This window comes from Drosophila simulans, chromosome 3R (assembly GCF_016746395.2).
Source record: "Drosophila simulans strain w501 chromosome 3R, Prin_Dsim_3.1, whole genome shotgun sequence".
Taxonomy (NCBI): Eukaryota; Metazoa; Arthropoda; class Insecta; order Diptera; family Drosophilidae; genus Drosophila; species Drosophila simulans.
The window spans coordinates 16,728,217-16,755,999 of NC_052523.2; the positions used below are offsets into that span (position 1 = coordinate 16,728,217).

Consider the following 27,783-nt stretch of genomic DNA (forward strand, 5'->3'; position numbering starts at 1 on the left):
TTATTAGTTCCATTTCTTTCCGTGTTTTGTATTTTCTTTTAATTTTACTTAGATTTTAATTTTATCAGTTTAGCGATTTCTCATTTATCAGATATACATATGTGTGTATATATAGTCTATATATATACTCATTTATACTTAAGATATATGTTTCTGTTATTCATACGACATTGCTGCATCATTCATTTAACTGTTATATCTCGTATATATATATCTATATATATTTCCTTCGATTTGTCTTAAGATCTAAGCATTCATTATTTTACCATTCGCGAAGAATCTGTCAAATATTGTAATTGTTGCTTCATCTCTTTGTCTGGTTGGGCTTTCAAATAGTTTTTGGAGAATTTAGCAGCTTAATTAATTTATAGACAGATCAAAACCTTTTTGTTTCTTCACTTGAAGTTATTAACTGTGTGATTCGGTTTTAAAATTATCATAACGAAATAAGCACACACAAATGTATTATTATTATTTACTTGCTGAGTTTAGGTAGTTACTGAGTTTTACTTTTGAACACTTGCTGTGACTTTAGTTAGGTTATTAACTATTGCATTAAGAGCGAACGAACCATTTTGAAACAAATCCCAGAGCCACTCGATCTACTCTCAATTGGCCATTTAAGCCACCTCGTCATCGTATCTAAACTACTTAGCACCTTGGCTTGGCTTCGGTTCCAAATGGATATCGAAAGATGGAAAAAGTATCTTTGAAAAACTGCGTGCAAACTAAATCAAATGAAAACGAAAAATGCAAATGTTTTTAAAAATTATATTATCGCATTTTATTGAACATTATCCAGTTTGCTATATAAATTTTGAAGTTAATATTGTTTTCATTGTTCATTTCAATTGTTTTTGTGGTTGCTCTTGCTTTAACTTCTATTTTATTGTATTTGTTTATGCATTTGTTTAAGTTTAATTAAAATAGTTGTTGCTCTTATATACGCCCGGATCTGAGGCTCATGTTTAGGTATAAGTATATATCTATTTCTATTTAGATTTTCTAGCTTTACCGTTTCTGTGTTAAATATATATGTTCACTGTTTCTCCGCCCAACTTCTGCTTCAGCTGCAGATATTCTCATCCGACGCATTTAATTACAATTACACATTAGTACAATATTTATATACGCATAGAGTTTTAGATATTGGATGCATTCATATTCATATTCATTAAATCCCATTCATACGCTTAAATCAACTAATTTCGTTCCATCTCTGCTCCTTCTGTCAACAAAACACTTCACATATCCAAAGTAAGAGTCAAACAATTATCAAATTCGGCTAGCAATTGCAAAAGATTTTAACACAAGTAGATTTTGGCGGAACTGGGATTCTCAGGCTGGAGATTTGGGATTAGGATCGGGATTGGGATTGTAAACAATGTGGAAGTGATTGCTTGCGAGTTGTTTTGATTAGCTTATAAGCGCAAAAGTGACTAAGAGGTGCACACAACAAAATAATAATAATTAATCTGGTAATACAATAAAGAACTACTAGAATAAACGTTGTGGTTAATGATAATAAAAGTTTATTACGCTTAGTTATAATTATTATTTGCCTTTTCACTTTACTCTTTCGTTAAATATATAAACACAATTTCAACTAAAAGCACACTAAAGCATTGTAAATTTTTGTAACTGAAAACTACAACTATGCAAAAATTATAGAAATGGGTTTTAAATCGATTCGAACTTTATATTCATCTTCAAATTGTATCTTTTTGAAGTTAGTAAATCAGTTTTAAAACGCCTTTAAATGGTGGTAAGCTTGTTCGTTAAATCTTAAAATCCATATTGTGTGTTCGTGTATGTATACAATTTTTCTAATTAATTTTATAGTTTTCAATTAAATTATGATATACGTATATGTAGAGTGTTGCCTTTATCAGTGTGAGGGGACAAATTAAAATTAAAATGACATTTAGCTGTTCTTGTTGATTAATTGCAGTTCTTCACATCCCTAATTTCTCCATCTATTTCATCTCTGGCTCTGTACATTTTTAGGTTTCGTCTTTCATTTAAAATTATATTGAAGTTCGTTTCTAGGTTGCATTTTTCATCTCTGATTTTGTACAGTTCAAATGTTCTGACTAAACACCCTCTAACGTAGTTGGACTTCACTATTGCTGGATTGCTTTGCTCAACTCTTGTCCAGAATCTGCTGTGCACAACGAAGGTCCCTATGGACCCGCTTTGACCCCGAGATTCCCCAGATCAACGTATAACTAGGAGTGTTGCCTGGGAATTGGCAACACCTCTAGATAGATTCGATCTCGCGAAAAGTTTTCCCAATGGGAAGGCGATTGGTTAAAGGCGAGTTTGGTGTCGGCTTTTGTTTTGTTGCTGGTGCGAAAACGATTCCTTTTCAGTTCTTTGTGCCAAATGTACTTATTGGATTGGTTTTGGTCTTGTGGGAATTTTAATTGTAGAATCAAATTTATTGCATTATTTCCTCTTTGTTATTGGTAAGTTTAGTTTTACTTACAACATTTGTTTTGATTTTTTTTTCATTTTTGTATTTTTTTTCGTTCTTGTTTGTAGGGTTAACAACACAATTTATTTCTAGATGTAAATTTATTTGCATAGGTGTAATTGATTTGAATAAAATTGTAAATTATGTACTACAGAATGGAGAAAGCTAAATTAAAAAGGGGTTTGTTGTTTTGTTGTGTACACGCATGTGTGTTTTAATATAAACAAAGAAAAACTAAATAACGCTTAAAGCAATAAAAATCTAAAGACGAACCATATATATTTATTGTATTTTTTGCATTTTTCGTTTGCCATTTTTGCTGAATTTACTTTGTAACCGCTATATATATATATAGATAGAATATGCTTTTTAAATGGTTTTTATCTTTTGTTTTTTCGCCTTAATGTGCATATACCCAAAGAAACTATATGTGTGTATGCTTCACACGATTTACATATCCTACCATACATATATAGATGTAGATATAGTTAATATTATGCATATATATATATAATTCATCGAAAATCAGAAAATTAAAATCAATTCAATTTAATGTTAGAGGGACAGGAGGAGGGCAAAAAGTAAAACGAAGAAAAAACGCCGCTTGCACTGCATTCGCCTGCTTTGATTCACTAATTAATTATAATTATATTTAGATTTCTATGTATAGGGAGTTGTTATGCTCCAAGTTGCTTTACACTAATCGCGCTTCTCCTCTCTCTCTCTCTATAGCTATTCTCTCTCTCGCTCGTGTCTAGCGTGGTCGTGGATTCTTAGCAAACTTTTTAGGGAGCTCTACACAACTGCGTTATTCTTTGTTTCTTTTCTTCAGGTTTTTTTTTACATTTTTTTTGTGGTGAGGGCTTTGTTTTTTTACGCTTAATTTTGCATATTTTTTTCTTGGTTTTTCTTTTTTAATACATATACATAATTAATTAATATATATTAGTTTTTCTTTTTTCATGTAATAGCTGATAATTAAGAATTGAGAAAGAGTTGGTTGCTTGGTTGGTTTTTGTTTTGTATGTGAATTTGGGTTTGTTAAATTTTTCTTAAAATTTCTTTTCATACTTTGCATTTTGAATTTTTTTTTTTATTTAATACACTCCAACATATTACAAAAACAAATGACACACATTGTCTTACTAAAAGATTGTTGCGGTGTTTGATAACATGAAACAAAGGTTTGTTGTTTGTTGTGTGCTTGTTGTCGTTGCAAATGTGGCCGTGTGTTGTTTGTTGGATTTTTAGCTAAATACAAACAATTTTCAAATTGTATTTGGAATAACAAACTATTTCAACGTTGATCGATGAATGGTGTTTTCTTCAAAACTGTTTTGTTTTCGGCCCAGCTCAGCAGGCGACCAAGGCAATCGGTTGTGCTGGTTGTTGTTGATGTTGCTTGCTGCGTTTGCTCTTCGCATTCCACAAACGCGGCGGTGATTGTTGTTGCACTTGCTAACGCTGTCACGCGTCTGGTTCAAGATGATACAAAGGTGTTGGCTGCTGAACGCTGCTTCCTGGTGCGTTTTGCTGCTGCTTGTGGCAAGTTGCTGCCGCAGCTTGCTGCTGGACGTTGCTAACTTAACGTTGTTGAGCATCGAAATTGTTGTTCCAGTTGTTGCTGCATTTTTGCGGGGTATTTGGTTATCGTTTCTCTGAACTATTGTTGCTTGATTTTGCTGTTTACATTATAATTACATTACAATTACAGTGTATATCGATTCATTTAGCATTACTCTGTGTGATTTTGTGTGGTGTGTTTATGCTTTCTGCTGGTGTTGTTTTTGTTGTTGCTTTCCGTTTTATAGCGCAGCATATATATATATATGTACTCTTATTATGTGTAGTTGGTTATTATCATTCTACGGCTACTGTTACTGTTACTGGCACAATATCGAAATTCAAATCTTTTGAATCTTCTCGCCAACGACAACCGGATTGTTGCGTCGGATTTCCTGTGCGCCATGCTCTCTATAATCGAATGTGCAGTTATGTTTATCAGAATAACGATGCACGGCGCAGTACAGACCGCCGCAGCGACACTGGAAACCTACAATTGAAAGATGGATTTCGTTAGAAATGATGTACCATCATTTGGGGTATATAAGAGCCAGCACGGCGGACACTTACCGGTCAGTCCAACTTTCTTGCGGCACTCGCCACATCGGTTCTTCTTCTTTTTGGCATCCTTATCGTCTTCCTTGTCCTTGTCATCCTCCTCGTTGGCGGAGGCGGCTGCTTGTGTGGAAGTGTTTGGACCAGTCGCCGATGTGATGGCTTCGCTGTTGACTTTGGCAGCAGCTGCGGCTTCTTCGGTGATTTTCTGCGGAAACGGAAATAAAACAAAAAAGGGAATTTCAATCACATGACAAAAATATATGATAGCATCAACAGATTTGCTAGCCATTTTCCAACAGAAAGAGAGCTTTTGCACAGCTGAGGGCAAAATTATAGTGAAGGGCGAGAGCTTTACAAGTCCATAAAGGGAATGGAAAATATCTATTAATCTCTTAAATTTCCCAAGCGCGAATAATCAAACTGTAGATTGAAACAGGAGCAAAGCATCTATTATTTAAACCACAACTATACATTCTCGTCCGCCGCCTCGATCTGCATTCAAAAAGCCTTGAAGAACTGTTTCAGTATATTATTTCCTCTTTTATTAGACTAAACAATTTCGACTGTTTCATCAAAATGTTTTAGCATCCGCTGTGTGGTGTTGAGTGGCGTCTTTTCGGCTTTAGCAGAGCACCGTCAACTGTACAACTGTTGCCAAGAATACGTATCGAATCGGTCGAGTGAGAATCTATTTTGTGAGGAAAACAAGAGTGGCGATGCGATGATGATGTGTTGTGGTTAATGTTTACCCGCTTCTTAGTTACGGCAACATCCGATGCACCGTCTAAAACAACCTCAGCCGTCTTTACACTGCCTACATCGCCCCCATCAGGAGACACACTTCGACGACGCTTTTCCCGTTGAACCTGCTGGTCTGCTCCTTGATGCACCTGCTCCTTCTCGCCAGCACTCTCCGGCTGATCGCCGCCTTCAGACTTTTCCATAGCCTCGCCGCCCATTTTGTTTTTGTATTTGACTATTCCGCTGACTGACAGTTGCCGCCGTTGCTGCTGGTTTCTTCCTCCCCACTAAGCCCGCACTGCTATCCACCAAATGCGAGCTGGATGCGAGCAGAGTCTTCGCGCTGCTACCACCACTTTTTCTGATCGTCTTTGTCTTGGGCTTTCCTGTCCTACTACCTTTAGTAGCTACAGATTCTGCGGACTTTTCTTCCTGTTCTGCTGTTCTTTTAGCCTTACGCCGCAGGGCTGTTACTAATGCAGATTTTCCCGTTGCCGGCGACGATTTGCCCACAACGTTTAGGCGTAGAACACGTGGTGGTTCTGGTGGTTCCACATCAACGATGGCGCCGTTTTTGTAAATGTCCAGATTACTTGCGGCTATACCACTTGAGTTAAGGAGATCACGCGCTGTCTCACCACTTCCGCCCTCTCGACGCGATCGGATCCGCTTCAGCTTCTTGACCTTCTTCTTCAGCTGTAGCTCGCCAATCCGGGTGGACTTCTTGGTGTTTGTAAGGGACGGGAATGTGTGCACATTTGCCGAGAACTTTACGCGCCGCGTGATGCTTGAATCTGTAGCTTTGCCACCGCCAAGCTTACGGCTGGACAGGGAGCTCTTCTTGGTGACTGACGGAGGTTGGTTTACGTTGCTGCTTCCGGTTTGTAAGTCCAATCCGACGACTGGGGCACCAGGCACCTTGGCAGCAAGGCGAGCGGAGGCAGAAGCGGCTGCTCCTGATGTCCCTGCCCGGCGGTATGAGCGTGGTGGCGGGATCGGGGCTGCCGGACGGGTTGCGGTCGCTTGTGCTGCAACATCGCATCGAAGTAGAGGAGAGATGTGTAGGTGGGAAACGAGGTTAGTGCGCCTGGGCGACGCCGGTAGACCCAGTAAGAACATTCAGTACCCTTTGAGGCCGCAATGTGTTGCGGTATTCCATTCCTATCCGTTCCAGTGACCAGGCCAAGGCTCACAGGACCGGCGGCTATCGGTCCGCTAAGACTCGTTAGCGCGCCGGCTGCGGCCCGCTTGATTCCAACGCTCATCGGCCCTTTCCGCTTATCAGTCGATAGAAGCGTGGAAACGGATCGAGATTTGTCGGCAACTGGGGTACTTTTGGGAGGCACCACACGACCAGTTTTTTTATGCGGAGAGGTAACAATGGTAACTACCATATTAACGATTTGGAAAGACTTTTAATTTTGAAATAAGGGCCGAAATATGGGAAAATTTTGATTCCGAGCAGAAGCTACTGCCAAACTGAAACCGAATGGAATTGACAAATAAGTGACATTAAACCGAACGATTAGTTGCAGGAATAAGGGCTTCTGAGATCGCGTACAGAGCAAACATTAAATACACATATATGTATTACTGAAGAAAATAGTATTAAGCAAGCCCAAAAAATCGAAAATTATACTCTACTTTAAAACTGAAACGAAATCTCAGAATCCCCGCTCTAAGTCGTTCTGAGATTATTGTATAGCAGAAGCGGCAGCTTCTTGGGATGGTCACTGGCGGATAGAGACCGCGGACACTTTACCTTATTTACAAATGCGGCGGGGTAATCGGTAGCAGGATCATCAGGTTAGTACTCTCATCCACACCGACACCAAAGTTACAGAGATCACTTAACTAAATCGACACCGCAACTTCTTGATTTCCCCTAAGGTTCATTTGCACTAACAACAAATTGTTTGAACAATTTCTCTTAAGATTACACTGAATTTATGTCCGAAAGTCAAAAGTAATTATCACTGACTGAATGTAAACATTTACTAAACAGGACACAAAACGCCGAGCCTATGTGGTTTTCGTTCAAATCGAAGCAGTCATGTATTAATAATTATGAAATTTTTCAATATTCAGAAATCCATAATCTGCACGATGCTAATAAAAGCTTCAGAGTGGTGCATGGAAGTATCATCATGTGAAAAAGTTCCATAAGTATGTAACATGCAAGGATCTTAGTTACTATTCTACTAGACTAGTTCCAGTTTCTAATTTCAAGAAACGATTACTAAGCTACGAGGACCACCTTTCAGGGGTACAAAATATAGCTTTTGAAGAAGTCTAAAAGACGTTTTTGAATTTGATATTACAACTAATCTTTCTTGATAGTGGAAACTGGAACTACTCCTGGCAAACATATCCGTAACTCTGCTCACCTCTTTGACATCGTTGTGTGGCTGTTGTAAACTGGTGACTGTGGGCTGTGCGGTGTTGGTGATTGCGATGGCCGGACTGAATGTGGGGCTAGGTTGTGGGCTTGGAACGGAGACAGGTGTGCTGCTCACAGGTGGCTGTTGCTTTTTTCTAAGCGAGTCCTGTGGGATAGACAAATGCAACAAGAATTAAGATTTGCGTTCATTTTCTGGATCTTAACGAAAATACTCACCTTATAGCATACGGAGCAGAGACCATCTGTGGCTGGATTACCATAGAAGCCGCAACCGGAGCGGCACATGGGTTGCATTGGGTTAGATTCACGTTCCATGGCTGGCTAAAGCGCCTTTGTGGGTCTGTGCGGTCGGTTTCTTTTTTGTTTGATTTGCTTGATTTCCCAACCCTGCTTTTACTTTCGCCCAGCGAAGTTTCGTCTGCTTCCTGCTGCGGCAGCGATTCCTTTCCTTCCTGCTCTCAGTCGTGGAAGCGTGCAATTTCAAATTGGCAACGTGCAACTAGCGACTTGCAACTTGCGACTCGCAACTGTTGATCCACCGTTGTTTTTGCGGGCCTTGTTTTAACTGTTTTTTAATCAGTTCGTCCAATTATTAGGCTGAGCTTATGTTTTTTGCTTCGTGACTGCCGCAAATAATCCAGAGTACGAGCTGTAAAACGAATAAAGATAGGGCAAAGTTAGTAAATTCAGCTTGTAAAACGTTTATCATATACTGCATAATGTAATTTTTCAATGTTCAGAAATCCATAATCTGCACGACGCTAATAAAAGCTTCAGAGTGGTGCATGGAAATATCATCATTTGAAATATAGTATTAAAGTATCGTCTATTGATTGCTGCTTATGAGTTTCCTCATGTGGAAACAATTAAAATGGATTATGTTGTTTCATATTGATGATCTGCAACTATGTTGCACTAAATTGCATTGCAACACGTTCAATAAACAAGCCGCACAATCACTCACACAAAATACAAATGTATGCTGTATAAAAAATTTAGCAACAACAGCAGAAACCACATGACAAGTAAAAACTATGTTGTTTTTCATTTATCCGCTCGCTCTCTTCAAGGCTGTCAAGCATATCGCACACAGATATACACACTATGGGTACATTTGCGAGAGAGGGAACAAAGTCGGGCCTAAACCAGTTTCGCCAGCAAGCTGAGAACGAGCCGTAGTAAGAGGTAGTAAGCTAAACGAGTTTGGTTTTATGCTTAATGAATATAAAGCAGTCACACCTAACGGTTCAAACTGGTGCCATATATATTCCCCAAGTATCCAATTGTTTATGTCGATCGATTTAAAAGAAAATACCTGGTCAGTATCGATTTATCGCGATCAGTTTACTTTCTCAAAGTCGAAAAGTCGACGTGCCGAGCTGCACATCCATCAAAAACAAAGTAAGAGAGAGTTATGGGCGAAATCCGAGACCTACACTGAACGATACATCTTTTTTTTAGCGCAGTTCAAAGTACGCACTCCCTTATACCTTAATCGTTTTGCAATATGTTGTGAAATTCAAACTGAATAAATTATATAAACTGGTTACCGACACTTCCCAACTTATATACACATTAATTCAGTTAATTTAAAGTAACTAAAAGAGTTAATTAAAAAAGATTTTAGTTCAGAACTAAAATTGATCTGTTACAACATATAAAACTAAGTTTTTACAATTTCTTAAAGTTTAATCGTTTCATTTCCCGCAGTGTAGAAGCAAAGTCAAAACCTAATGGTAAAAGCCATCATCCACCAACAACAACAATAAAGAGAGGTGGGAGATTGAACCATCAGTTACATGGTCAACAAAGAAGGAATGAGAGAGAACGAGAGAGGAATGGAAAAAGGGCGAGAGAGAGAGAGAGAAAAGAATTGAGCACAAGCACAATAACATTTACTGTTATTTTCAATGCGACTTTGGAGCTCGGGGCGAGAATCAAAATGGGCACACGAAGCTCTAAATGCGTGAGCGGATGTGTGCATGTGTGCGTGCGTCTGTGTGCAATAAAGAGAGCGATATTCTGTTATACAAAATTTGACCTTAGTGGTGAGAAAGCTACATAGCTCTGCTGCCGTAAATTACAAACTAATAAATGGCTTAAGTTAAGGGGGGTTCCTCTTCGACACAAAAAACCATTGCACAACTGTGGCCAACACAGCCAACATTTTTGCTCAATACATAGACAGGTTTTAGAGATGTGCGCATGTAAGCTACAAACAAAATATGGCCTCAGCAACTTTTACATTTACAACGTAGCATGGGGAGTATTTTTCTTTGAGAGCGCAACATTTGCTGTGGTGAGTTTGAGCTTGATGATGATAGGGGGGACAAAAAGTGACATATGTTTACACTGGCATTGCATTTACTAAGGTTTGTACATACAATCGACTGAATTCAGTGTGTATTGGTGTTGTTTTTGTGTGGTGGGGCGCAGCCATAAATAATTTTCCTAGCTTTGCCTTTATTTCAACGCAACTTTTGCTTGTATGAGAAAATTTATTTTGATTTATAGTTGCGGTGTGGGGAGCGCAGAGCAAACAATGTGCAATGTTCAAGTGTGTTTGTATGTATGTTGGCTTGATTTCCTGCTGTTGTCATTTAATTGCAAAGTCAAAACAGCTGGCAGTCTCGCATCCTCTTTCTCGCTCCCCCACACACACATTTGAAGCCACACATGCATTTTATATATAGGAGGTGGGCTAATCAAAATGTCAACAATAAAAGAAAAAATTCCCCACACAACAAATTGGCTGGCGAATATCTCTCTCTCTCTCACTCTTTTATGTGCACAGAAAAAAATCATATAAAATATATTAAACTATTCTTCCAAGCATTTGCATAGAATGTCACACCACCGATTTAACAGTAAAAGGTAATGGATCAAATACAAAATCATGATTCTTAGGTCAAAAATTACATAAAAATATTTAAATATTGGACTGTTGTTTTTTTCACTGTATGTGAGCATATAAAAAAGTAGGTACGTTAGTATGTACATACGTCAACAAGCACGCGCGGCTGCTGTGCCAAGTTTTTTTTTATTTTTATATATAAAGAATAAAAGCTTTGCATATGTATTGCTTTATTTATTTTGTTTTGTATGCCTCCTTCCCACCGTCCTTTCCCCCCTCCCCCGCCATCCAAAAACTTAACGACCTCTGCTATTTTTAAGCGAATTCGTTTTGTTATCTAGCGAGCGTGTGTCGTTCTGCTTTCGTGTGTTAAAGTGTTGGCCATTAAAGCAAATAGGAAATCATATGATTCTTTCGGGCAAACTTTATGACGACATCACTCAAGCGCGTGACGTCATTGTTTGTTTGCTCTCTTACGCAGCAGAGTGAAAAATGCGCATTCGAGTGAATTGCATAAGTAAAAAATAATATAAGAAAATAAAATAAATGCAAGTGCTAAGTGCAAAACAATTAGCAAGAGTGGGAAAAAAAATTAGCGCGTGGTTTCCCCATTGCAAAAGGCATTATTATGCAAGTCAAAAGCGATAACAGAATAGAAATCGCGGGAGGCGAGAAGAAACCGTTCATAAATCGCATTCCCCGGTATTATGCACTTTTATTGAGTGACAGCTTATCTGGATTTGCATTATGCATAGCAAAACGTGTATATTTTACAAAGATGACATAAATAAATAAAAATAATATAATTTATTTAACAATTCAGTTCTTTTTTAGCTTATTTCTCCAGGTGTGGTGGCTCATGCCCCATTAATCATGCAAGTCAAACGTGAACGAGTCAAATTGATTGGGGTTTTCAGGATCGGGTATCGCGGTGGGGTATCATATAGTCGACTACCACTCACTTTCCGCTATCCACTGATATGAAAACTGTGATAAAAAGCGGACGGTAGTAAACAAATTACAAACACGCAGGTTAATGTGCTGTTGACCTGCATTCAAATACTGAATTTACAACAGGAAAGGCTCGAGAAACGGACATGACGACGAAGATGATGATGATGATGGGCAGCATAAAAGGTAAAAAGAATATAAAGAAAGAAAAAGATATATGTATAACTCCAGGAACAACCACAACAAACATAAACCGCTCTGACTCACATTTGCATATTAATGAGCGCGTAAAGCGGACCAGACAACAACGATAAAAATAAAGGAGCAGCAACAGCAAAGGCAACAAACATATGCTGATGAAATGCAACAAAGAGACAACATCACCCATTGAATTATTAAACTTTATTAAAATGTGCGCAAAAGGAGGCACAAAGCAAGAGCGAAGAGACAACGAGAGAAAGAGAGCGAGAATCAAGATGGCTGCTCGGCTCAATTTAGAAGCGAGTTGAGCTCAGGGGCTTAAGCTTAAGCTCAAAACGCAAGTCGCAAGAATGCGCGGAGCTTCCGGTCAGGCGGCAGCTGAGCTCACAGCCTTAACCCTCCAATCACCCCGCCAACTAAATCGGGCCCCATTAGCTATACTTTAAAGCCCGGCTTATATGATAACTGGTTTATATAGATCGTGATTGACCCTATATTCTGGCTCAAAGTATCATTAATAGTATTTTATTGTAAAGTCCAAGTGTGGGTACAAAAACTTATAGTTCCAATTGAGAAAATCACTTTTTATATCTCCCGCTTTAAAGAGGTTAATAAACATGTTTTCCCAACAAAACACTTTAAAGTAGTTAAAATAATCAATCAATGTTGTAGATATACACTACGGTAAAGCGTGCCAATGGAATTGGTTTAAAATTAGAGTTGAAGGCGAAAAAAAATATAAAACTAACGGAACACTGGGGAAGAAAGAAGATGCCAAGAAATAGGAGGCCAAGAGGAGACCGAGAGACGTTGCCGCCCATCATTAATCAAAATAAATTACAATCTATGAACGGCCGAGAGACGATATGACGACTACATTTAAGACTACAGAACTCTCCTTTCAGACTGAAGGAGTGTTATTTTTGCCATTATAAATGATCGCCTCAAGAGGCCATGTTTCCGGCGATTTTGGTTTTGTTGCGAAAATTAATAAAACTCTGAACAACGCCCTCGAAAATGCATGAAAGGACTGATCCCAGACATTGAGGGGCAGGGCAGCTTAGGATTAACGTGTATAGTATGTTCGGTAAACCAAACCACAACCAAAAAAAAACAAAAATGAAACGCTGGGAAACACCTGTTCAAAATTACACAGCTCTGGGAACAACAAAATGTTGAAGCGGAGACCAAAGTTGTGCGATAGGTCAAAAAACTCCACATGCACATGCCTGGGAAGTGAGTACAAGTTCAAAAACTGAGGGTTGTTGCAAACAACCTATTGAGATTTGAATGTTTAAGGACGGGAAAAGACAGAGCGAATAGGGATGAGGCATTGGAGGGTTAAAACTGGACAGCCCGATACGGTACTTATCGTACCATTCGACCTGGATAGCATTAACAGAATAAACAAGATTAGAATTACTAGAAAATATTGATGATAGTTATGCAGCCAAGACTGAACTATCTAAAAAAAGTATCTAATTTTGAAAAACCACTTTTACCCAGTATTTACCTCGAAAAGGGTTCGCTGCAGGGAGGTTTCACTGTAGACTGATCGCCTGCGTGGCAGGATACAAATAATCAACAGACGACCACCGACAGGCTGCCCTGCGGACATGAACTGATTTCACCTTGAACCCGGGTTCTTTTGGACCCAGACAAAGGAGAGGAGAAGCGAGGACACGAAGAACGAACCACAAAAGTCAACAACAATGGCGTCCATTAAGCAGGATGAGGAGGAGAAAACACACAAAAATACACAAGAAGCAAAGCAAATGGCAGCAATAAACAGATTGTCACATTTTAAGTACAGACCGGCCGTAATCGTTGTTATCGAAAAGGCAGCCAGCAAGTATTTACCTATGCCAAACATTTGACAATGAAAGCAAAATGCCAATGTCATTAGTTTTGGTCTTAAAGTATTTGAAATTATTTGGATTCTGTGTCTTGTGATTGCCCGAAGAGAAAGGCAATCAAAGTTGCAGCGCATTACTCATCGATCTATCGATAAACGTATTTCAAATGCATTTTCCCCGTAATTTCGTGTGTTCGTTTCAACTTTCTTGGAAATCCATATGATTCAAACAAATCGTATTAGCACGATGTTTGTTTTATGTATTTTTTCATGAAACTTCAAATGAAGATAAATAAAAACATTTAAGACATGTTAAATGTAACTCCTGGTTTGCTCAAGTAACTGACCCTCGCCAGACATCGATCCATCTTTTGTTGCCGTCTGATCTTAAGCAGACATTGATTGAAGCGATTTTCATTCGAGCACATGTAATTAATTAACCAGTGTACTTTTCTGCCATAAAAGCACATATTTACACACATACATATGCACATCTGAATTGCATTTAACCAGAACGAACCCGGTTTTTGTACCACTGACCATACATACATATATTTATAAAATTCATTTATAAGAATTTACGAGCGCCAATAATTCACTTGAGCCATTTTTTATGAATTATGTGCAAGTAAGTGTGTGCAGCAGCAGCCAAAGGCCATTAAGTAAAAAATAAAAGGAGCAGGCGTTGGCCGGAAAGGAAGGCGAATAAAAGGGGAGCAGATAAAAGGCGTGGAAGGGGAAAGCAAAAGATGGGGGAGCGGAGGAAGCTCCCGCAGAAGTGTGCAAAACTCCGCTCTTCGTGCAGCGAAAGTCACCACAACTTTTGCTCTCTTTCCTTCTGCTGTTTCTGCTATTTCTTCACTGCCAGCTACAGGTCAACAAAAGCAACAAATAAAAGGAGAAGAGGGAAACGAACAGCAAGGTGTGCAGTTACAATGCCCAATTACACTGAAAAAGAGTGAAAGAGCTGAAACATTTATCCTTGGCAATCTAAAACCGTGTTTGAACACCTTTGCTATTGAAAAAATATTAATAATGATTTATGAAGCTTTATCAACAGTACTTTTTAATAATTTAATTTAATGAAATTCGTTGCCGTGTACCCCCTAGTAATCCCTAAAATTGTTATAAAGTAGTTTTTCGGTTGCCTTTTTACACACATGGAAGATTAATGGAAATCGCATGGGAAAATGAAATATGAAACGCTTCAGAAGAGCGACGTCCACATGAGTAGCCAGCTCTCTTGGCTGGAGATTGCCTTCCCTGGAATAGGGGAGAGTCGAAAATTGAAGGAGAAGGAGGAGGAGTAGAGAAACGGAGATGAAGAAGTAGAGTTGACAAACCCAAGAGACCGACAGAAACCAACCACCGCGATGATGAAGATCATCATATGGGGCAACGTCAACGCTGCAGGGGAGCCAGAAGAAACCGAGAAGAGTGCGGAGAAAGAGGAGCATCACAGCGAAGTACTGGATATTATCCAACGTGTGAAGCGTAACTAATTGGCAAATTGATATTGCGGCAATAGTAGGATAAGCATTACAATGCATCATGTGGGTTAGGGTAATAATATAGATATAATAAAAACAATTTGTTTAAGAGTTTACTATTTAGTAAAAATAATTTGGTTCAACTTTGCAAAGCTGCTTATAGTTATTTTATATCGAACTGCAATGAGTGTCAACCTTTCCCATCAAAAGCGGGTCAACTCAATTTACGATACAGTGTGGAAAATGGAAAATGCGGGCGAAACTCAGGGGTAAGTTGTGCAAGCCAGTGAGAATAGATGACGAAACAAATAAGTAAATTAGTTAACAAAACCCAAACGCCCAGCGCTATGTTCACTGTACCTCAACGTCGCGGCTTTATGGGCTAATCAAATCACTGAAGCAGACAACAAACACTGTAAGACTGAGTCTCAATCTGAACCTCAGCCTGAGCCCCAGTCGAGAGGAAATGGAATGGAATGGAGTTCGTAGCTCCGGTGTTATGGCCGCGATTTAACAATCCGCACACATCGCCGCCGAAAAGAAACCAGTTTTATAGAATTCACAAAAAACGTAAGTGCACAAAGGAGCAAAACAAACAGAAAGAAGGAAAGATATACTTATATACACACACATATATATATATTTCGAGACAAAGAAGAAGTATCTCTCTCTAAACGAAAGAGATCTGGCTTTGGCTTTATGTGCAGAAAAGCGAAGGCCGTTCAAAGACTCTTTATTTCTTCGCCGAGCTTTGAAAATCAACTCTCGAGTGTATAGTAGACAGTGGTCATTTGAATGAATGGCTGACAGACGGACAGATTGACGGAAAATGCGAAAACAAAAACAATGACTGATGCGGAAGCTTTGAGTCATGGGATAGAGTTGAAGAGTTTCAGTCATACAGTGAAGCCATGCTAGCTTGAACTTGACATTCGCCATTATGGCGTTTCGCTTGTTAAACAATGGAAATAAGAAAACACAACTTCCATTTTAGTTTAATCACTATATAAAGCGGAACCTTAAAACCTTTAAATTTCAATTAAAAATGGGAATACTGAAAATTATGATTATATTTAAAACAAATGGACTAATTATCAAATCTTTTAACAATCTCTTTAGGGAAGTGCGACTGTAATAAGCAAAATATATACTTTTTCAACTGTCAGTTTGTGCTATTGAACTTTGCCGTTGGCGCTTGAACTTTGCCAGTGGAATCGAGAAGAGTATTATCATTCGTAATAAGACGAGATGAGATGAGAAGGCTATGACTGAGGCTGAGTCAAAGCCAAGATAAGTTGAGTTGATGACTTGATGCTGGGCGGTGGCGGGGGCGTTGATATTGAACAGCAAGAGCAGCATCGTGTGTGCATCGTTGATTTTATTGATTTATGCATTGCAAATTCGCTTCTTTTATTCGCTTCTCCTTTTCTTCAGTTACAAGAAGAAAGAGGCAATGAACTGGAGACCAAGACAGGAGACAAAGAACAGGGCGAGGCATCATCACCACCATCATCATCATCTTCATCATGGGGAGCAAGGAAACGGACAAAAGAAAAGGCTGGGCCAAAAAGTTTCGCTTTTCATTTTGTCTGGCTAACGGTTTCTGTGTGTGGGCGGGGGAGCGAGTTTAACGGTCGCCATGGTTGCCAGATGTGGTGAATATGCGCGCGCCACAGGCATTGGCAAAATAAAGGAAAAACCCATGGAAAATCCAACAGCAACAACAACGCCACATCGGATTTAAATTTCCTGACGACGAGAGGAGCTTTTTACTTATTCTCCTTGTTCCTTTTTGATTCGGGCACACAACTTTAATTTGTGGGCGGGGGTTGGGGAGGGCGAACACTAAAGCCAATCGAGCGCCTAAATCGATTCCCACACACAAAAAACCTGTACAGCAAATTGGAGAAAATTGAAATCAAAGGAAAAACAAACTGGCAAGAAAATAGATAAAACAATATTGGGGAGGCAAAAGAAAGGTTAGACGGGCGACGTTGCAATGGGAAAATCGATGTTGGATGGAAAGAAAATTTCAGCTCTTGACCACAAGGTGAGCCAGTTGTTGTTGGTGGCTTTTATCTCTTCTCTTTGCGGCTCGATTCAACGTATTATATTATTTCTTGTTGTTGGTGGCTTTTATCTCTTCTCTTTGCGGCTCGATTCAACGTATTATATTATTTCTTGTTTATTCGTTTTTGTGGTTTCCTCATAAGTACACATACACATGTACTACACAAGCCAGGAAATTAAAATTGCATTAAAGTCGAACAGTTGGTAACGATCAAGGCCTCAATTCGTTGACAAGGACTTGTGTTCAAGGATTCGCACTCACATTGAGGGTTTGCAAAAAATAATCTGTATAAAATACAGATAATTTATTATTTGACCTAAATATACTGGCGGTATTTGTTTTTCAGCTATTTCCGTTTTGCTTTTCTGCCAGACAATAAACAAAACATATACAAATTTATTTATGTATACCAGCGATCTCTTTCACATTAGATAAAGAAAATTCTGGGAACAAAGTGCATGTGTAGAAATTGATTGATGAAGAAAAGAAAATTTATGCAGACACCAAATTAATTTACATTGAAATCTATGCCCGCATTTCGACGCGGTAATTGTGCTCCCAAAAAAAAGCCGATATATGTGCATACTAAATGTCCATTTTCAATGGGATTTAATCAAGATCGAAATCGAAGCAGTACAGTCTGTCCCCAAAAGAAACAGCTGCGGTCATTGCATTAGTAACGCTTGCTTGATTAAAAAAAACTAACATGTAATGTTTTGTGTTTTATGTATAATTCATGATAAGTGGTATAAAAACTAAAAAAAATGTAAGGAAATATTAAAAACTTTAAATTCTACTAGTATTTCGACCACAACTGTTATTCTGAAGGGAGCGACAAAAAAAATTGCATAACTTAAAACGAGAAAAAAAGACAAGAGAGAAAACAACGACAGCCGACAAAAAGAAGATCAAGTATAGGGGATTAGAGTGCTAAAAATAGCGCTATGCACAAAACATTTCGAAAACGGCAAGCAAAGATAATGAAAGGCCCGAAATGTACGAGCCGATCCGAAGTTTTCGATCGTCTGGCCGATCGTATGGCCATATGGTGGGTGGATGGTCGGCATCGTGTTTTTTGGGCGGTGTACGGGTGCACGGGTGTGCGGCATCCATTTACACGCGACCTATAAACAAAAAAAAAAACAAAAAAAAAACAACTGAAAATGAGGCCGCGGCCGTTCACGCGTCCAACGTCTCGCTCGCTTATCAATTTTTACTTGTTTATATAAAACCATTTAGCCACAACAAAAAGTGGAGGAAGAATAAAACGACGAGGGAAATGAAAGGCGTTACGTTTTAGGCAGGGCTGGTTTTATATACGATGCATACATACATGCGTGTGTTGGTAATTTGTTTGTTTTTATGTATATTAACACAATTCGAAGCGAGCCGTCATCAAAACAAATTGTTTTTGTTTTTCAAACGACCAAAACTTGTTTGAACGAACGCGCTGCTTTTTGTGTGTTTTTCGCGAGAACATACATATTTATATAATTTTAGATATTAGCGACAACGACACGTGTTGTTGTTGCTCAACGTGCCAAGAATTTAAAGCGATTTTCGCCAACATGGGGATTAGTCACCCGGGATCGGGAAAGTTCTCAAACAATCGTGACAAACAATATCGATCCATGAATCACTAGCGTGATAAGCAAATACAATTTCAATCTATGAACCTTGATCAAGCAACAAATCAATTAAAATAATCGCTGCTTAAGAACAATTACAATTTTGAATTAGTTGTTGCATTAACATTTCCATTTATTAATTCGACGTAGAAAAACCACATTTTTACGTTGCCAAATTTAGAGAAATCCACCTTGAAAAGAGATCAGCTTAAATTTGTTCAAGTGTTTCCTACTCGATATCATCGACTATTTGACTCGCTCTTTCTGATTCACTCAAAAACATGTTTGTTTACCGAACCAATCACAAATAATTAGCGCTTGATTCGTTTCCTATCTTTTTTCACTGTTATCTCGACGAAAATTCGACTGAAAATGGCGAAATAGACGGCAGAAATTTCAAGAAAGTCGTCATTTTTGTTTAATTCCGGCACTAAAAGTGCTTGATAGTGGGCAATCAAAATGTGCATATGCCAGAAAACGTGCCTCTAGCTGATACGGAAAAAAAAACGAGATAATGCTTTATGTAAAGCGTCAGCCCAGAAAAATACGACACGTGTGGGATGAATGCAAAGGAAAAAAACTTATACCGAAAAAAAATAAAACAAACACACGAGCAAATATGTACTTTTTGTAATTGTTACAAGGTGAGCTGGAGTTGGCGAAAAAGAAAAACAGCAAAAAGGCAAATGAGTCACCAAGAAAAATTGGAAAAACAAAGTCAGCTGGGCGACTGTCCAACAACCAGGGTTGCCATCGCAGCCAGAACCCCCTATGCACTCGCTGATAAGAACCCGTAATCCCTAATCCGTAGATAATTTGAACTCGCTTCGCTTATATGCGGGTCTATGAGTCATACGACAGAGTGAGTGAGCAAAAAATTCAAGTCACGCACTGCAGGCAAAAATAATATTAAAGTTGTGGAGTGTGCAGATAAAGATATTTCTTCGGTCACCGCGATAATGAGGAAAATGTTATTTAAATTTGGAGATAGCTGAGAGGTATATACACACACATACACGCACATGTATATATGCATATCTATATGTGCATGTTTGTACTTGAGCTATCAGTCATTTATTTTCCACTTATCAGCAGAGACGTCCTTCGCTTCAAAGTCTACATTTTGTGGTTGGGCTTTTAGTTTTTGGCAAATCGTAATATTTTCTTGGCAAAGAACTATAGAAAAAAGTTGAACAGCTGCACTGAATAAAATTGAGATTGGCGATTCATCTGTTTTAGATTCATAATTTTGTACTTGTCCCTTCTACTTCTACTTCGTTAACTGCTGTTTACAGTATATTCTTCAAGAAAATAATTTAAATATTTAAAATTTAGTTTTTATTTTGAAAACTGATCCAAATTTAAGTTATAGACATTTCCCAGATTTTTTGTATGAAATTTTATCTTCTACCATTTATTTAACTGCTATTTATTTATTGTTCCTGCCTTCGTAATTCGCGCGACATGGCAACGCTAGTCTAAGCACACACACACACGACAAAGTGACGTAGGCGAGCCCGTGTGTATTGGTGACTGTGGTGAAGAGAGAGAGAGCGTGGGGAATCGACTAGTGGTGAGTAAGCAACGTAGGCGACCGAAGAGGAAAATGAAATAATTTATAATTTTCTTTTTCTCGTTTGAATTCACTTACTTTTTCAATTCGTTGTGGGTGGAAATTACACAGGCTTGATTCAAAAACTTAGAGCTTTGTTCGGATCACAGTAGTTGGAAATTTTTATGTGTTATGTTGGTCTCGCAGAAATTCAATTGGTTGCTAGTAATTATTTTAATTTTTTTCTTTAACAGAGAATTGCACAGGGATCGTTGAAGTAGGAGGAGGGCAAAAATATATCACAAAATGGTGCACGACGCAGTTGTTTTCCTCGTTTTTCCTTCGTTTCAAGTGGCGAATTACGGTTTTTTTCTGCAATATTACAGGATTTCTTTTTTCAAGATTTTTTTTCTTATGCACAACGCACACGACTGCGACGCTGCTGCTGAGCTGCGTCCTGCGGTTTTTCTCAGCTGCAAGAGGAAAACGCTGCCAGTTTTCCTTTTGCTTTCCTTTTTAATTCGTTTCTTATTAATCGCGGGGCGCACTAACACGACCGAGAGAGAGGGAGGGGAGCGCGGAAAAGTGATTACTTTATTATCTAGTTTAGTTAGCAAGGCGCTGACTGGGCTGACGATGACAGTTGTGGGTAATTGAAGCCAAAAACCAACGTGGATCTGATCCTCCAAACGCGAAGTGAAGTCTCCAAGCACTCTAACAGAAATGAGCGGACCTCGCAGCGCTTGATGACTGCGACTGGCGAGCTAACAGAGCTCTGTTGGTGGCAATTTGGTGGTGAGAGCGTGAGTCTGTCACTCAACTTGTCCGGTTGAAAACAGTTAACAGGAGTATGTGGGATTGAAATGGTCGAAATGATTATTATTTTCAATCCAAAATAGTTATTTAGATAAATTCGAATACAATGTCTGTAAACTTCTTTAAATTTTTAATTTGTATTTTCTCATCTTGACATTAAAATCAAACGCAAACTGGACCGATATGTATGAAAAATTAAATTCTTATCGTGACACGACGTAGCCTAAACTCATGGTCTCATCTCTAGACCAAACGAGCGCTGTTAACGCAGAAAGAGCGTTGATTGCTGGTGTGGTGGGAAAGTGGTTCGGAAAGGGGAATGAAGGATGACAGGCTAAAAAGAAATCGCCAGTCAACGGAGAGAAGCCATGTAGGAAATAAATTAAATGTGAACCGAGCAAAGATGGTCGAAAATGCGTATTTCCAACGAAAAACACCACGCTATGTTAGCCTAACAGTGCAAAGTGCACACACAATAAGATTGTGGAAGGGGAACAGAACAGAGGGAGAGATGAGACAAAAGACCAATGCAACGATAGAGAGTCAAATTTATATCGTGTCCCTGCCAACAAACCAAAACTACTTATGCTTACTGGGCGTTTCAGAAAACCTTCAAACGCGCTTTTAATAATCTTTATGGTTTTTCGTATGACTTTAAATTGGGCGACGACACAATTTCGACGACGCCATATTGTTCGCCAGCCCAAAGAGAGCTACATCATGTTAACAGCCGCAGAGAGCGAAACAGCGCTGCTGCGTCATCAATGCAAACTGCGCACTTTTTAAAAAAATCATTTTAATATCAATTTCTATGCGTTCACCGAACGGGAAACAAAAGTATTAATGTAGAAATCGCGTAGCGTATGGCGATTGCTTTGTCTTCCCCAATAGTAATCTTTTTGATAACAGTGCCATATTGTGAAATGGCTGTTGGCTGGCCGTGGTGAGTATCCGCCGCAGTTTAACAGGCCTGCAATTTGGTTTTTCAAATCACCCTTACCAAGAGCATATCCGTTTCGAGGTGCACTTTGTCCAATTTAATTACTGATGTTGTCCAATTCTGAGTTTCGTCCTTACTGACAATGGAATCAAGCACAGAGAATGTCACATTGCAAATGCTTAGTGTTGATTAGCTCTGAAATGCAGTGCTAATAAAAATTGTACAGCACTGAAAATATTATTGCCAAGTTTCTGCTCATTAAATTCTTTTTGTCTATTTTGTAACCCTATTTATAATTTTATATATCTAAGAAATAATAAAATATTTCGTATGTTAAATTCAATTTAGGAAATATTAGTTTCAATAAATTCATAAATACATCATACATTAGAGGGTATCATCAAACCGACCACGTTTTCACGTGATCGAAATGTTATTTTGTTGCGATCACTCGCAAAGCAAATGTAAAATCAAAAGCAAATTTAAAAGCCAGAGTGGGGCTAAGAATTCGCTTAATTAGAGGTCATAGGCTCCAACGAGATCGTGTTCATATAAATAATATAAAATATCACTTACGATCCTGCACTAGCCTTGTTGCGATGACAAACAAGCCAAAATAAAAAGCAATGAAGAAAAAAAAAATAACAAACAAAAATAATAACAATTTAAATGAACAGACAGTAAAAATACGCTAGTGCTAACGAACTTTGTAAACTTAAAGGCAAGGTTGCAAGCAGAAAAGCTTCAAAATTATGCGAGACGTAAAAAGGCAAACTTAAAAGCGAGCGATACTAAATACTACGTAGTATAAAGTCGCTGAGCGTTAAAAATAAAATATCAGACACGCAACAGCGACGGCTGCCAGCAGTGTTTTCTATAGAAAACGAAAATTATTTCCTGTTTTCAGCAATAACAACCGCGCGTGAGGTGGAAAACGAAAATATCGCCCTGCAGGCGGAGATAACAGAGTTGGGGGTGTCTAACAGTCGTGGTGAATCCGAAACGCATTTGGCCATTGCATTGCAGTTTGTTTACCATCACGTATTAGCCACAAACCTTATAGAGTATGTACATACACATACATATGCATGTTTGTATGTATATACGTATACCCCGTAACATACCCCTTGAAGTTGAAACGACGCAGTTGTAAGAGAAACCGAGACGAGGCGGAGATACAAAGAGGCCCCAAACAATGCGTAAAAGAGGTGATTGATAACAAGGTGCGCCTTACAAATGTTCACTGTCTGCCCTCCACGAGCAATACAGAAATTCGTTTAGACCTCCAATCCATTCGAAATTCTCTGCGCTTATCTATTTAAGTGCTCTGATTTGGGGAATACATACATATGTACATAGTAGCAGAATTTAGCGACATATGTATGTAAAGAATTCCCTTTTTATTGCTTAATAAAAAGAAGCAACATAATTCTTCATTTACCTTTAATATTGGCAATTTTTGGTAAAACATATTACTTATTTGTCACAGTGTCTATAATTATGCTGATACAATTGGAGCTACAAATAGAGGGTGAAACGTTTTTCGTGCACACAGTTGCACTTTATGTAAACATGTGGGCACACGCACAAGGTTGTGGATGAAGAAGAAGAAGTGCATTGTGCAGGCGAAAAGGAGAAGGTGCAGAGGAAGAGGGCCAAAAGGACAACCATAGAAAGAGGGAGCAGCCAAGCTTGGTGTATTTTTGGCACACTATCGCCCCCAGTAGATACCTCTCTTTCCCGCATTCGCTTATACCATTTGGCTGTGGTGCATTCAACCTGCTGGCGAGGGAGACAGGTGCATTTACAGTTCCTCGCGATCAACAGCTGTGTGAGTGATGGCGAGTGGGGCAATTACTTAACGGCTTTTGTACGATAGGGTATCTTAAATTAATATTGTTACAAAATATTGGAACTGATAGGATTTCATATTTTATTGTATAGATTCTTAGATACTTCAAAATATTTATATTTTCTATCAGTCTTTTTTATATTGTAACGCATAAACATACACAAAAAATGTATTAAATTCATAGCACATGATGAGCAATTCTGGTAAACAGAGAATACCAACACTGGACTCGGAGACAACGCAATTTGCTGAACTTTAATGCGTAGCAAGCCAAATCGAAAAGTGCAGTAAACAATGAAACGTTGCTAACGACCCACCCTCCACCGACCCCCTCCCCATCCCCATCCCCCTTTCCGAGATGATTTGTTATTGTTGGCCTGGCTTACACGGGGTTGTTGTTGCTGCGTAGCTTGGTTGTTGCTGGATAAGGCAGCGGCGCATGCAACAAATTGCGTTCTACCAACAACAGAAACAACGGCATTTAGAGATGCGAGACAAAGGACCATGGGTGGATATTTTAAACAAGAGTACTGTGCACTTCAAAAACCATAACTAATTTGTTTCCTTAAATAAATATATTACCTAAAGTTCATCTAATCCAAGATGTAAGTATTTTTCCGCAGTAAATTTAAGCTTACTATTTATTTAATATAAAATGAAAAGGGTTTCTTACTTTATTGCCTTATGTAACTATAAGTATTGCTGTTGGTATATTTTTTAATTGCACAAGATATGGCTATAAAAAAGATAAACATTTCAGACCTGAGAATAAGATAGCACATAAAGGCCACAAAGAATCGCCACTCGGTGACGTAGTTTGTTTTCCAGCTGAATTCCAAATGCAATTGTTCAAATTACCCCACTTGAACGAGGAAACCAGAATGCTGCTCTTGGAAGACGAGAAAATATTCAGCATAGGGTGGGAAAGCTCGAGCTTGGGGTTTATCACCACCAAGCAAACGGAAGCACGCATACAAATGCGTATGTGGATAGTACTACGAAATCGCCGGATTTGTCGTCATCCATGGAATGATTAACAAAAACAGTTGATTGAACTTTGTTTGGCCTCCGCACATCCCACGGCGAATGTTTGTGCCCGTGTGTACTTGAAATGCCCCACTTTGCGGTGTGGGGCTAATAATTTCGGGTGTTAATGACCAGAGCACTGACTCTCAACGCTGCAAACAAGTCCCAGCAATTGTGCTCCGCAGATTGATGGCGGGTCAGGAAATTCCAGATGCACATAGTGGGATCCCCTTTCGATTTTTTTGGTAATTGCAAAAATCCCCACAACTTGCAAATGAACTGAGCCTTGAACATCTATTGAACTTTTATAAGTGCACTTTAAAGATACATTTCTTCCAAACAATTTTTAAAGGATTTAATTTGCATATATAAAACTTCATATATAAAACCATAAAGTTCATGGAATTTCTGTGAATTAGATTATCGTACATCATTTTTTTTCGCTTGACGCAGATGAGTTCAGATGAACAGCTGTCAAATGTGGGCGTTTTTTGGGTAACGCCCGAAAATGCACCCAACAGAAGTGTCATTAGACTCATATTTTTGGTTTCGTATTTTTTATATTGCTTGTCGCTTATTATTTTAGATACATAGCTACAATTCGGGTTGTACATCTATATATGCATATAAAAAACACGATATGTTGACATTCGTACATATGTAAAGTCAGAGATTCTTCAACAGTATACAAAAAACATTTGCGTTTGGACGGAATGGACTTACTAACTAATTACGCTGTTTCGCGGTTAAAATTTGTGGTATTCGAGAGGCGCATCTCTAAGGCACTGAACTGGTGGATGGAATGTACACTATAGTTTAGGCAATGTTTGAGTGCGAAGCATCAGGGTAATCTTGTGCTGCGTTCGGACGGTTTAGATTGTGCAATTTCGTTGTGAGCCCCATAGATGGATGGAAAATACTTTTATTAGCCCACGGGCATGGTGGACACGGTGCTGTGAGGAGTGGTTGGCCGCGATCCTGCTAGTGAGTTGGCGGTGGACGCGTGCAGGGAAGCCATTGTGCCCATCTGGAAAGGTAATTATAATCATTAGTCATATTTTAGATATGATTACTTGGTATACGTACACGTAAATGGGCTAGATCCTCCAGCTTGGTCAGATCCACCAGTTCCAAAAACAGAGAGTACACCACGGCCCATCCATATATAGACAGCACACAGAAAATGGTCCACAGGAGCACCATAATCACATTGTAGGCAAAGTACAGATCATTGACAATGGCAAAGAAGATCAGTGCCAAAGCCCGCCAAACAGTAAATATGGCAAAGGACCACAGCCAGGGCATAACCTTCCTCTCGTATTCCTATGGTATTATAAAAATCATGTATTAAATGGGTTTTTACATTAAAACTCGTTTGCCAATTGATGGAATTATGTGCTAATTTCTTGGTTATGACTGTGCAGGATGCGTTTGTTACCCTTTTGCTCAGTAAGCGTTTCTGTTCTCCCAGCTTTTTATGCTTTCGGGCAATGAGAAATGTAAATGAATTGCATGCAACATATGTACGATACCCAGACCCAAACTTACCTTGCGCAGAGCCACGCAAAGAAGGACACTGGTCACAAAGTTTATCAGCGCCATGACAAGCGAGAACAAGGCAAAGACAATCAGCATGTTGCGAACTGCGAGTAAATCAGGTGGGTTATAAAAAGATATTTCAAGTGAAAACAAAAATTTCCAATAGGATAAAATCGAAGGATACCCCATAAAGCTTACCATGCTTGTTGCCCACATAGACGAACTCATAGGATATGATGTAGTAGCCATAATGTGTGGATCCTGGCGCAGCCATCGCATAGCAGTAGATGTCAAAGATGCTCGTGGCGATGGTGAAGAGAGACAGAAACTGCAAGGGAGTTTTGTGTTACTAAAAAGGACTTTCTCAATAAGTACTTTCCGCTCCTACAATGGCAAACAATCCGATCAGCATGGCACCCTTTTGTATATCGATGTACTGGTTGTTTTTAAGCAACGGTCGCTGGTACCAAGGAATCCTGACGGATCGCGTCGATCGGGACATCTTCGAGTGTAAATTCGTCGAGGATCTAGAAGATTGTATATAGAAGATTAGCTTGGTCATATTACTATAGAGATTATAAGGGAAACTTACCTTCCCGTGGCATGGGAATAAACCGACGGATTGGACCGATATGTGGAGGGCGTTTTCCTACCGTAATTCATCATGAAGCCTTGTAAGTCTCGTCACGTGTTTAAAAAGTCAAGTCCTTTATCAATCCTTTAATCAGCAACTAAAACATTTGAAACATAACCGTTAGTAAGCGAGTTCTATGGATTTTCGTTTATTGACCAGGGCGTGTTTGCTTAATTTGTGTATTTTGGGTGTGTCAAGCAAAGCTTAACATTTTTGAAAACTTTAGCTGCGATTTTAACACTTATATAGGTGTTTAACTTGATATATCTTTGTGTTATGCTGTTGCAGTCTATGTAGAGGCTCCGGAAAACAATAATTGAAATGCCATTGCATTTATTTACCCCAAAAAAACGAAATATTAATCACCTCGCAACGCATCAAAAACAAAACACACGAATCAGGGCTTAGTTATTTCCAGGGGTGCGTCAAACAAAAGTAGCAAATACCGATAGAGCAACAAGTGCTATCGATATTGCCGTCGATGGGCAGCACTGGCTAATCAGCTGAGTAGTTGGGCGCTTGTTTATTTATTATTTAAAATTTAGTATAGAATATAAGAAAAATGATCAAATTGGTATTTATAACTGAGATGTTTATGGTTATAAGGGATTTAGTTCATAAACTTATGAAATTGA

The 27,783-nt window shown here is 38.8% G+C and overlaps 3 protein-coding genes, 1 long non-coding RNA gene and 2 other non-coding genes across 12 annotated transcripts; 1 reads left to right on the plus strand and 5 right to left on the minus strand.

The window, feature by feature from the left end:
• Positions 1 to 759: 759 nt before the first annotated feature.
• On the minus strand, positions 760 to 22,219 carry LOC123327032 (AN1-type zinc finger protein 6). Of its 5 annotated transcripts, none has more exons than XM_016175016.3 (5): positions 22,158 to 22,219; positions 7,956 to 8,388; positions 7,726 to 7,884; positions 4,610 to 4,802; positions 760 to 4,529 (listed from the first exon to the last, which is right to left on the minus strand). In XM_016175016.3, the coding sequence occupies exons 2-5, from the start codon at positions 8,052 to 8,054 to the stop codon at positions 4,381 to 4,383; spliced, it is 600 nt and encodes a 199-aa protein (XP_016035495.1). In that variant the 5' UTR covers positions 8,055 to 8,388; positions 22,158 to 22,219; the 3' UTR covers positions 760 to 4,380. The 5 variants fall into 5 exon arrangements, with proteins under 5 accessions (XP_016035495.1, XP_016035497.1, XP_016035496.1 ...); XM_016175018.3 differs by lacking the exon at positions 22,158 to 22,219 and adding an exon at positions 20,441 to 21,244; XM_016175017.3 differs by lacking the exon at positions 22,158 to 22,219 and adding an exon at positions 8,704 to 8,740.
• LOC6728806 lies at positions 5,346 to 7,330 on the minus strand. Of its 2 annotated transcripts, XM_044923357.1 has the most exons (3): positions 7,101 to 7,330; positions 6,465 to 6,817; positions 5,346 to 6,366 (listed from the first exon to the last, which is right to left on the minus strand). In XM_044923357.1, the coding sequence occupies exons 2-3, from the start codon at positions 6,730 to 6,732 to the stop codon at positions 5,528 to 5,530; spliced, it is 1,107 nt and encodes a 368-aa protein (XP_044779292.1). In that variant the 5' UTR covers positions 6,733 to 6,817; positions 7,101 to 7,330; the 3' UTR covers positions 5,346 to 5,527. The 2 variants fall into 2 exon arrangements, with proteins under 2 accessions (XP_044779292.1, XP_044779291.1); XM_044923356.1 differs by lacking the exon at positions 7,101 to 7,330 and having other exon boundaries at positions 6,465 to 6,851.
• Positions 7,417 to 7,495, minus strand: LOC120285109. The gene has a single exon (XR_005544422.1). It is a non-coding gene; the product is annotated as a small nucleolar RNA Me18S-Gm1358 (small nucleolar RNA).
• On the minus strand, positions 8,471 to 8,548 carry LOC120285110. The gene has a single exon (XR_005544423.1). It is a non-coding gene; the product is annotated as a small nucleolar RNA Me18S-Gm1358 (small nucleolar RNA).
• A 277-nt stretch (positions 22,220 to 22,496) lies between the features above and the next one.
• LOC120285040 lies at positions 22,497 to 25,658 on the plus strand. The gene is made up of 2 exons (XR_005544290.2): positions 22,497 to 23,320; positions 23,587 to 25,658. It is a non-coding gene; the product is annotated as an uncharacterized LOC120285040 (long non-coding RNA).
• LOC6728808 lies at positions 25,516 to 27,600 on the minus strand. Of its 2 annotated transcripts, none has more exons than XM_016175015.2 (7): positions 27,515 to 27,600; positions 27,107 to 27,245; positions 26,903 to 27,041; positions 26,713 to 26,842; positions 26,524 to 26,618; positions 26,062 to 26,298; positions 25,516 to 26,002 (listed from the first exon to the last, which is right to left on the minus strand). In XM_016175015.2, exons 2-7 carry the CDS (start codon positions 27,178 to 27,180, stop codon positions 25,901 to 25,903), a joined length of 777 nt encoding a protein of 258 aa, XP_016035501.1. In that variant the 5' UTR covers positions 27,181 to 27,245; positions 27,515 to 27,600; the 3' UTR covers positions 25,516 to 25,900. The 2 variants fall into 2 exon arrangements, with proteins under 2 accessions (XP_016035501.1, XP_016035500.1); XM_016175014.3 differs by having other exon boundaries at positions 27,490 to 27,586.
• Positions 27,601 to 27,783: the final 183 nt, after the last annotated feature.

Coding starts and splice junctions, on each gene's coding strand:
- LOC123327032 (XM_016175016.3), bottom strand. CDS start 8,054: ATGGAACGTGAATCTAACCCAATGCAACCCATGTGCCGCTCCGGTTGC. Junction 7,885..7,955: donor TCTGCTCCGTATGCTATAAG/GTGAGTATTTTC, acceptor TCTATCCCACAG/GACTCGCTTAGAAAAAAGCA. Junction 4,803..7,725: donor CACACAACGATGTCAAAGAG/GTGAGCAGAGTT, acceptor CCGTTTCCGCAG/AAAATCACCGAAGAAGCCGC.
- LOC6728808 (XM_016175015.2), bottom strand. CDS start 27,180: ATGATGAATTACGGTAGGAAAACGCCCTCCACATATCGGTCCAATCCG. Junction 26,299..26,523: donor TTTGCGTGGCTCTGCGCAAG/GTAAGTTTGGGT, acceptor ATAATACCATAG/GAATACGAGAGGAAGGTTAT. Junction 26,003..26,061: donor AGGATCTAGCCCATTTACGT/GTACGTATACCA, acceptor TTACCTTTCCAG/ATGGGCACAATGGCTTCCCT.
- LOC6728806 (XM_044923357.1), bottom strand. CDS start 6,732: ATGGTAGTTACCATTGTTACCTCTCCGCATAAAAAAACTGGTCGTGTG. Junction 6,367..6,464: donor ACACATTGCGGCCTCAAAGG/GTACTGAATGTT, acceptor GCGATGTTGCAG/CACAAGCGACCGCAACCCGT.